Source organism: Myotis davidii, unplaced genomic scaffold (genome assembly GCF_000327345.1).
Source record: "Myotis davidii unplaced genomic scaffold, ASM32734v1 scaffold217, whole genome shotgun sequence".
NCBI classification, from domain to species: Eukaryota; Metazoa; Chordata; class Mammalia; order Chiroptera; family Vespertilionidae; genus Myotis; species Myotis davidii.
The window spans coordinates 10,376,690-10,387,394 of NW_006290034.1; the positions used below are offsets into that span (position 1 = coordinate 10,376,690).

At 43.5% G+C, this 10,705-nt stretch overlaps 1 protein-coding gene across 6 annotated transcripts in view; it reads right to left on the reverse strand.

The window, feature by feature from the left end:
- The window catches only part of LOC102767867 (myomegalin), a 135,927-nt gene that overhangs the window by 65,121 nt on the left and 60,101 nt on the right, over positions 1–10,705 (reverse strand). For all 6 annotated transcript variants that reach the window (XM_015563485.1, XM_015563486.1, XM_015563484.1 and 3 more), the window contains 2 exons: positions 10,592–10,705; positions 8,719–8,836 (listed from right to left, as the gene is read on the reverse strand). In XM_015563485.1, coding sequence (XP_015418971.1) covers positions 8,719–8,836; positions 10,592–10,705 — 232 coding nt within the window. The remainder of the gene's footprint in view (positions 1–8,718; positions 8,837–10,591) is intronic.

Consider the following 10,705-nt stretch of genomic DNA (forward strand, 5'->3'; position numbering starts at 1 on the left):
CGGGGTCCCGGGGCGGCCAGCCCCGCCCCTCGGAGGGCGCGAGCGCGGAAACGCCTCAGGGCGATGCTAAGTGACAGCAGAGCAGGCCGTGCGCGGAACCTGCAAAGTCTCCTCCGGCGGTCCCTCCCGCCAGCCGCCCGCGTCCTCCACGTCCTCCCAGAGAGCGGGCTGGGTGCACGGAGCCCGGGTGGCAGCCAGCCGCTGACGTTGAGGCTTGGAGACAGAGGATCAGATTTCAAGATGGCGTCAGCGGCTCAAGCTCCCGCCGCCTGCCGCAGGTTCCTCTGGGAACTGTAGTCCGGGAGGCCGCAGCCCGGCTCTGCGCACGCGTGGTGGCGAGTGCGTCCCTCCGCCCCAAATCGGGTCACCGCTCCTTGCAGGGTAACAGGACCTGGCTCAACGCGTGTTCGCAGTGGCAAGCAGGACGGACGCTGGCCGCTGCCAGACCACTTTCATCGGCTAAGATGTCACCAAGAGAGCGCATCAGTTCCCGCGTGGGCCCTCCCTGCCGCCCTACAGCATGTCCGGAGGCTCTGCGCGGGGAGGAGAAAGCCGAACCCCTCCCCTTCTCCCCACGGGCAGTGCCACGTCCTCTGGACGGAGCAGCCAGGCAGCGCCACTGGGTACCGCTGCGCGCCGCCTCCCTCCCGCTGCAGCCCCACCTTCTCTCCGATCCAGTCTGGTGCTCGCATTAAAAGGCCCTGAGGCTGCAGAGGCGGCCGTGGAGGAAAAGTGGATGAACCAGAGGGGGCGCGCGTAGGACGGATTTTAGAAGGCTCAATGCAACCTCTCCCTCGACTGCTGGGAGTAACTAGAAAAAAGGGCAAGTGTTTCTCCCCTCGCGATGTTGGGGGTGGGTGGTAGGTTTCGCACCCCCGGATGATTTGGCCTTTTCTTTTTAGAAATTCAGAGATGGCACAAAGCATCACCCGCAGCTGGTTAAGCAAGATGTTAAAGACAATGGAAGAGAAAGTGGGCTGTTTCAAGAATGTAGTCACCTGAGAGTAGATTACCATCACCGAATTCTCTTTCAGGTTCTGGAACAGAAGACCTAGCTTCTTTGAGCAAGAGTCCAGAGTGTCAGGGAGTGCTGCTCTGCAGATTTAGGGCTGGGAATTTCGCGGGCTTTAGTTAGTAGCCTGTTTTATTCAACACTATACAGCTGTAAGTCACCCCACTCTTGGGTATAGAACTTGGGATGCACACAAAGACTGGAGGGAAACTGGAGCTCTGACTCGGAGGAACCCAGGTGTCAAATCATTTACAATAAAGAATTTTCTTGTTGTGAGAGGCATGCAGACACCTCTCACAGGAAGGAAAACAGCCCCGGCGGTCACCTGGAGTCCCCCAGCGCAGGGCACTTCCCAGTGACAATAATGCTGAATTTTATTAACCTGACCTTGTGAGAGGTCATGGCCAGCAACAGTCTATCTAAGCCCACACGCCCCAACTTGGAGATGTTCAAATGCCTTCAATGACAGCTCCAAAGAAGTTGCCAGACTTCTTATGGAGGATTAAATGAGATGATTTGGGAGAAGTATTCTGACAGTAAATAATAGCAAATGTTGTTATTTTAACATTATAAAAATATTTTCAAGTAATTTTAAAACGTTGTGGGACACTGCACACATAGGATTGTATTGTTCTCTTATTTACTAGTAATCACCAAAACAAAATCTTTGTAGCGCCGTTGGGAGAGGGGAAAGCTCTTAGAGCTTTGGGCGGCACAGGCTACAGAACTCTGCATGTGTGATTTCACTAAGTATGTATATGTTCTGGCCCTAACACCAAGAATGCAAAATAGAGTTCTGAGTAAAACTCATTACAGCTGCTAACCCCCACTTTGTCATAAGAATAGCTTTGAAAATTGGGAAGATAAAATATAGCCCAGAAAAATTTTATAAAAGGCGCACTTGCAAATTCAAAACTTTATAACTCCTATCCATATGAGATTTGGAAAATATTATTTTACATGCATATGCACACCACATATTTATGAGGGAAGCAAAACATATTAAGGTGAGATTGAGGGCTTCTGTGATGATTTAGAATAGAATGATTTCTAAAACTTGTCAAAGGTACATCATAAAGGAAAATTTGAGAGCAGGGTGCATATCATAAGCTATTAAGAAGTAAATAAATTATTGATTTTATATGTCAGCACTTTGCTTCAAAATATATTGATACATGCAACTGTATGTCCTAGGTCCGATCACTTATTCTGGCCCTTAATTTCCTAATCTACAAAGTAAACATGTTGAATTTAAACAGTGGTTTCCCACCGTTGTCATGCATCAGAATCACCTGGAGGATTTGTTAAAGCACACTGCTGGGACCCATCTCCTCAAGTTTCTAATTCATTTGGTCTGGGGTGAGGCCCAAGAATTGGTGTCCCTAACAAATCCCAGATCATGCTAATAATGCTGCTGTCTGGGAATCACACTGTGTTAACCACTGAATTAGAAGTATCCTAAACTGTATGAGTAAAATCTCAGTCAAAGATCAGAAATTCTTCAGATAAATTGAAAAACCCATCAATAAAGAACTACTTATAAAACTGTTGGCCTCAGAGAAAACGATATACTAATTTGGAACAAGATTCCTAAGTATTACTGTGGTCAGGATGTTTTGCACTATCTCTATTTTGATCTCTACATTTTGGGGCCCTGGGAAGTATCTCTGAGGACCGTAGTCACGTTTGTACCCCCAGCATTGTAGTGTTTCTAAGACCTAATTCTGGGCAGGGAGTTTCCAACAGAATCAGATGTGGAAAATCCCCATGTCTCAAACCAGTTGTATTAGGTTTCATTGCCCTAGTTCTGACATTGGGAATAGCTGTTCTAAACTAAAAACTATGCCAAAAAAAAAGTGCTTATGGCAGAGAAGTAAAGCAGATGAGGAAATGCAAGAATATCAATCAAACCAGTTAGGCTTTATGGTAATACCACAAGCATGATTTCCCTGTGCTGCCTGGAAATCTTTAAGATGTCAGAAACAATCGTGTTTTGCATTAATTACTGACACAGCATTTTCCAACACTTCTTTAAAACCAGATTTCCAGTTCAACTATAGATTGTAGTCATATGGGTATCAGCAGGATCCCTTAAAATAGTAAGCATCAGAGTCTTTCCAGTTAAGTTATTAAATACGCATAGCTATTTAAGTGAATTTTATAGTAGTGTTACATCAAGCAACCCATGAGCGAGAATTTATGCAAACTCTGTCTTTTCTCTGCCTTCAGGGAGCTTTCAGTTTAGTTGAAGGGGAGAAAATATGGATGCTACCATGAGAACAATTGGTTGGTAAACTAAATGGTACTGACTTAAATTCACTGTGACTGTAAACAAAGTTGAGATGAGCATGGGCTTTGTAGTTAAAGGGGACGAGAGCGGCATTTGAGATGGGTCTTAGAATGGAGACGAAGGGACTGCAGAAAAAGGAAACAGCATCATCAGAAGTCTGCAGGTAAAGGGACATAGAGATTTTGCCGGGCATTTGAATGGCCAGTTCATCCTACTCAATACATCTTACTTATCCTCTGTCATTTCTCATCCAAAAAACATGTGTGAAGGGCCAACTGTAAGCCAGACTGTGCTGTGGTGCTATGGAGGGCCTTGGCAACTAGAACCAGGACTTAATGTTATAAACTTGAGCAGAGAATGGCATGATGAAAACTTTGTTTTGGGAAGATTAGCCAGGCAACATTCAAAATCTTTGTCAAAAGGTCAGAAATTAGACTTTCAGGAAGAGATGTGGGGATGGTTACAGGAAGACCTGCTAAAACGCCACTGCAGTTATTCATCTGTGGGGCAATAGAAGTCTGGGGTGGAAATGGGAAGAAGGTGTGAATCAGTTTGAAGGCATGAACAGCGGGACTTGATGACGTATATGCAGAGAGGATGAACAAAAGGAAGGATTGAAAATGGAGGTAAGGATTTTAGTCTGGAAGACTGGTAGATAAAATGGTCTAAATGAGCAGAAATGTCAAGTTGAAGCGTCAGTCCATTTACAAAACGATAATGAAAAATTTGATTCGGGACCTGCTGAGTTTAGGTGACTTGAGAAAACTCTTCTGCAATCCAAGCACAGGTGAGAGGGGCCAGGATTTCAAGGAGGAGAGCATTGGTTATCGATGTCTAAAGCTACGGATACATCAGCAGGGGAGAGAAACTTGGTTGTATAATTTCTCTACCTGGGTGGGCGTGTAAATGTCAGAGTTGTTGCCTTTAACTCCCCAGAATCCTTCCCTATCAAACCAAACACTACATTCATTCCATCCTTTTTCTGAACATCTTTGGCTTATCCAGAAATGTTGCTTCACATTTTCACTATGCTTTCCATTTCAGGTTTTGGAAACCTTAGAAGAAGCTTACTCCTCTAATCATTGTGCACACTATCTCCACTGTAAATGCTCAATAAGCATTTTCAATGAAGCTATAAAGAAGGCCCTTCTTTTTCCACTTCCTTTGATGTTCAAGAACTATGATTGTCTTAGCTGATAAGACCTGTTTCTGATACTTTATCAATGGGGGTTATGTCTGGGAGACAGGGACGTTGAATGAAGTTTTGTAAATGAGTCTCTGGCTTCAACATTCATCAGCTTAAGATGGGGATGCAGAAACGCTGCTCTGAAAAAAAAAAAAATCTCATATGAAGTTGGCTGGGGCTGCCTGAGCTACTAATAATCCCTGCAAGGTTTTCAGTCTCTGCCTTGAGCTTTGGAGCGCATTATTGCTTTAACCTCCACTTTAGATCTCGCCATGGTAACACTGGAATGTTTGCTATTTTAGGAATCATGCCTCATTGAACAGCAGCGTTATTTGCATTGGGTTCCAAACAAGCCATAAATGCAATGGCTTCGGTGTCTGCTGCTTTGTGTGGGTGCCGATTGTTGAATGCATGCCTCTCCCGAATTCTGTTGTTCGGTTTCATTCTCAGGCCAGCCACAGTGAAATTACAGGGTAATGAATATCACCTTATACTGGGGGGAATGGAGAGGGAAAAGGGGAAGACACAAAACGAGAGCTCCTCTCGACCAGTGGTTCTCAACCTTCCTAATGCCTCGACCCTTTAATACAGTTCCTCATGTTGTGGTGACCCCCAACCATAAAATTATTTTCGTTGCTACTTCATAGCTGTAATTTTGCTACTGTTATGAATCATAATGTAAATATCTGATATGCAGGATGTATTTTCATTGTTACAAATTGAACATAATTAAAGCATAGTGATTAATCACAAAAACAATATGTAATTATATATGTGTTTTCTGATGGTCTTAGGTGACCCCTGTGAAAGGGTCGTTCCCCAAGGTTGGGAACCGCTGCTCTAGACTGTCCTTTGCAGGCACATCGTTTCCCCTGCCTGCACACCCTCCAGGAATGGTTTCATTTAAAAGGTTCTTTGAGATGAAGCTCCTGCCATTCTGTAAAGGGAATAATATCCGTCACCGGGGCCACTGCCAGCTTTCCCCTGCAACGCTGAGGACGCCTTCACCAAGGAAGAGAGCGATGCTTTGTAAACCTCGCTCCATTCGGTTCTCTGACTCCCTAGTGAAAAGGGGGACAGCCACCTCAAACAGCCCCCAAGCACCCCGATCACAGCATGCTAGCGACCCCAGTGGATACAGAGGACGGGAGGCCAACGCAGTATTGTCAGTCGGTGGCATGTTAAGCTTAGGGCATTTTGTTGTTGTTCTATGCAGTTAATTATCTAATAGAAGCTCAGAAATATTGTGCAAGCACACTCCAGCTGCAGTGATGCTGTGCGATGTCTTGGTAGAATGGAAAAGGGAAACAGAGGGATAATAAAATCAGTTGAGTCAACTAATCTGTATCAAAGCGGTGCGTCTTATTTGCAGAAACGAAAATGCAGCTACTATGTGCAGATAAGGGGGGGCACCCAGAGCAAAGCCTTCCGGTGTCACAAATAGCAAGAGTTGCCACACACTACTGCATACAGAGGGGGGAGACAAAGCACCTTATAACCGGTTGTATCATCATCTTTATGCCTCTATCCAGTTCACAGAATGGAGTAGATGAAGCCAGTTATTAGCTGTGTCAGACCACCATTTACGAGGCATGACATCAAATATCCGCTCAGTCAATCAGCCTAAACAACCACCAGGATTATCTTCCTAAAACACATCAGATGCTTTTATTCCCCTTGCTTAATTTTTTAAAAATTCTCAGTTGCCTACAACATGAAGTCCTTAGCGTGACATTTGTGGGACGTTCCAGCTATGTATTTCACTCTCCGACATTTACCATATATTTGGTAATACCAATTCCTCCCAATTCCTTCACTATGCATATATTGTTCCCCTTGCTTAGAATGCATTCTCCAATTTTATGTCCGGTGTACTCAATCTTTAAGGCCGGGTCAAGGGGGACTTCCAGGTGAGGCTTTCTCTGACTTATTCCCTGTAATTGGTGGGTCCCTTTAGCATTGCACGTATATTTCTGTGTCTTATTTATCATCCTGTATTTTAATTCTTTACATGCCAATCTTTTATTGGACTATTAACCCTTTGGAGGCTAGGACCCCTTGGGCCATGGTTCTACTGAGCAACTGTTCAATCCCCGTTGGTGAATTCTGCAAACTCATGGGGGTGTTTCTTGTTTTCATTATCATCCCAATAATGAGTGGGACAAAGGGTGCTACATAACTTGCAATGGACAAAGCATGACATTTGAATGACTTTCAAATCTTCCGCGGGGCACTGATGGAAGTAATAAAACTGTTTACATAATCATCTGAACTGAGGACTTAATTCTACTGTATATATGGACATACTAATACACACTAAATTTTCCATGAGTCGAACTGCTGTGTAAATTAGGAGAGAACTGGTTTTGTTTCACTTGGAAACTTACCAAGAGTTTTGGCATCACCGTTGGCTCATTATCACGTTGGCATCACCACTAACTCATCACTAACAGCATTGCCACTTGCCATTTCTGAAGTGCCAACAGAACATGCCTGCATGTTGTAACATCACTTATAAAGGCAGACTGCATTTGAGGCTGTGACAGTCACAGTGCTTTCTGTTACACTTATAAGCACCTATTTCTTTGTCTTTTTAATATAATTGTGTTCAAGAACTTACATATTGAAAAAACATTATTTTATTATAAATTACTCTCTTCTTATGCCTCCTATGTCAATATACTTCACAGGGTTGTTTTCAGACTTGTTAATTTGAGTTAATGTATAAGATACTTAGGGCCACACCTGGTACATAGAAAATGGTACAATATGTGCTGATTTCATTACTACAGAAAAGTTGTTGAATATTCATTGATAAATATTTTAAATTACACTTGGGATATGTTTTATATTTTAATAGCTGAATTAAATGTTCCCAAGATATTACAGAAAGTGCTTCAATACTTCTTTTTGTCTAAGAGATTAAAGTGGGAGATAATTATCATTGTGATCAATTTGCTCTGAACCATTCATACTCCAGTGTGGTCCACCTAATGAGCAATAACTCAAATTGACAACTCTGAGTTCAGTTTTTGTCTATAAAATAGTTTTTTTATGTGCAAGGCTAACAGGTCATAAGGGAGAATTATGACCATTAATCTCACTAATAAGAGCTATATTTATTAATTTTGTCCTTGTTATAAAACAAAGACAGTTGCAATGTGAGTGAGGTTTGCAATATCTGACTGACTATATCTCTATAACTGCTACTCATTTTAGGAACAGCCTTACTCTTTCAGGTTGTTAATAGGGATAGTGATGATAGTAGTTACCATGTTGTAAGTCATACCCTAGACATCTCATACATGTTATTTCTAATGTGTACAAATAGCGAACATGAGGTATTTTAATGCCTATTTTACAGAGGAGGAAACCATTTGGAGGGTTTATGTGCCCAAGACTATACATAAAACAAGAATTGACACTCAGATTCAAATTCCAAAACCTGAACTCATTCTTTCATACCACTTTGCATCCCTCATTAAAATCCAAGAGACTTGCCCTGGCCGGGTGGCTCAGTTGGTTGGAGTGTCATCCCCTACACCAAAAGGTTGCAGGTTCGATTCCCGGTCAGAGTACATACCTAGCTTGTGGGTTCCATCACTAGCTGGGGCATGTACAAGAGGCAACCGACTGATGTTTCTCTCTCGCATTGATGTTCTCAATCAATCAATCAATCAAAATATATCTTCAGGTGAGGATTAAAAAAAATTGCTCCGCCCTGACCGGTTTGGCTCAGTGGATAGAGTGTCGGCCTGCGGACGTTAGGGTCCCAGGTTCAAATCCGGTCAAGGGCATGTACTTTGGTTGTGGGCACATCCCCAGTAGGGGGTATGCAGGAGGCAGCTGATCGATGTTTCTAACTCTCTATCCCTCTCCCTTCCTCTCTGTAAAAAATCAATAAAATATATATCTTTTTAAAAAAAAATTGTCCCAACAACCTGAGGGAGCTTGGTCATGTATCAGTTCTCGAGTGAGCCTCCAGAAGAGAACAGCCCAGCTGCAACTTTGATTTCAGACTTGGGAGACCCTGAGCAGAGAAACCAGCCAAGCCGTTCCTGGACTTCTGACCTACAGAAACTGTGGGATAATAAATGTCTACAGTTTCAAACCACTAAGTATGTAGTAACTTGCTTCACAGCAATAGATAGCTAATACATTTAGATATAAGAAAGCGGGACTCATGAAAGCACGAGGCGAGTGCCTCCGGAAGTACAGCCCAAACCTCACCTGCACTTCCATGCTAGTTGGCTCCTCCAGCAGATGTAGCAGCTGTTGTTTCTCTTGAGAGAGCTGTTCTACAATCTTCTCCTGGGCAGCCAGGCTCTGACTCAGTTCTTCAATTTGTCTGGATTGAAGAAAAAGTAAGAACAATTATGTTCATGATACTATTACTACCTTCAGCCCACTCCAAAGAGAGCATGGTTCAATACAGGAGGTTTTTAGCTTTGGGGGTCATTGAACTCTTTGATTCTTTTCTTCAGAAAGCCATGTATGCTCTGCTCCAGCCCCCAAACATTTACACAATTTGCTTACATTGTCACTGGGTTTACGGGCCTCCTGAAGCCGATCTATGGATCTATAGACCATAGGTATGTAAACTGGAAATAAGGGCCCTGAAGTTATAGTTTCTTGGGTTGCTATTGTTGTTTCACTCAACAAACAATTCTTAGATAGCCATTATGTATACTCAATGCACTCTACCAAGTACTGGGAATATAATCTCTGCTCTGTGAAGGCATTAATTCTTTTAGTGTGTGTGCTAAGAGTTTGGGGAGTGCAGAGACACAGCAATAGAAACAAGTAATAGTCATAGAATGTAGTAAGTGCTACCATCTCACAGGTGTATGTGTACCTTGTAGTACATTGGGTGCTGCCATGGAACTACAGGAAGACAGATTTAAAAAAAAAAAGATTAATTTGACTAGAAAAAGTCTGGGGAAAGCTCAGGAGAAGAGAATTTTGAAGACTGGGTTATTTACAGGTTCAGAAGGAGAGCTTGAACAGAGGAATGAAAGTATGAAGACACAGTTATATTTGGGGAAGAGTCATTGGTAGAAAGAAGGGGGAAAGGCTGGGGGGAGAGGGGGAGACAATGGCTGGAGAAGAGGCTGGACATTCAGGCTAGGATTAAGTTAAAAGACCGAAGGCCGTGTTGAAATATACAAACCATGGGTTCAAATATACAGTTATCCCTTATCTACAACACGCAAGGCATATCTTGCTGTTTCTCTGATAATGTTGAATTCTCCACTTCAAAACAGCTCTGCATTATTAGATAGGAATGGACAGTAGAGGGGCAGGACTGGAAGTGAAGACAATAGTTAGAAGTTTTGCTGTAGTAACCTGGACAGTAGTGGCCTTAACAACTGCCCAGTTACCTTTAGAAACAAATTCAAGTTCCTTATCATGGCGCACAAAGCTGGCACAATCAGACCCCTACTGTGAGCACAGCTTACCTCTCCCTAGTCTTCCCCAGACCCTCTGCTCTAGTTACGTAGAACCACGCGCAGGCCTTGAAATACGCCCTTCCCTCTGTCTCGCCACCACAGTTTCTCCTTCACACAGAAAATTGCTCTTCCCCCCATGTCCTATGCTTTCTTCTAACTTCTCTATCCATTCTTCAAAACTCAGCTCAGATCTTAGCTCCTCTAAGAAACCTTTAGTCTGGAAGAGATGACAATCCTCCATGTCCCCCAAGCATCCCCTGTTACTTCTATCAGAGAACTTATTAAGACTGTGCAACATGATAAGAGAGCTGGGTCTTTCATCTGTAACCTTAGTGCTTAGCCCAGTATCTGGAATGTAGCAGGTGCTCAGTAAATGTCTGTACAATAAGTAAATCCGCATCTCTCGTTTGCCACCATGGGACCCTTGTTCTATTTATACCTACACAAGGCTCCCGATTGCCAACAAATGAGTTCTTTCCATGAATACCATTGAAGACGCAACCCTAAAAAGAAAATCTTTGGTTGTGGGAGCCACCGAGTCTTAGGAATGGAGACTGTAAGTCCTTAAAAGGGAAGAGTGCAGCTGCTGTGTGACTCAGAACCTGGAGAACAGGCAAAAGGCAGGTGACAAATACAGCACCAAAGGCACCTACTTGTCCCTCTGGGCCAGGGCCTCCGTGTGTTGGTCGGGCTTGACCCGGTCTCCTGGTACGTCTTCCCTGTCCTTGGTGACTCCCTTCAGTTTCTCCGAGAGCTCCAGGTTACAC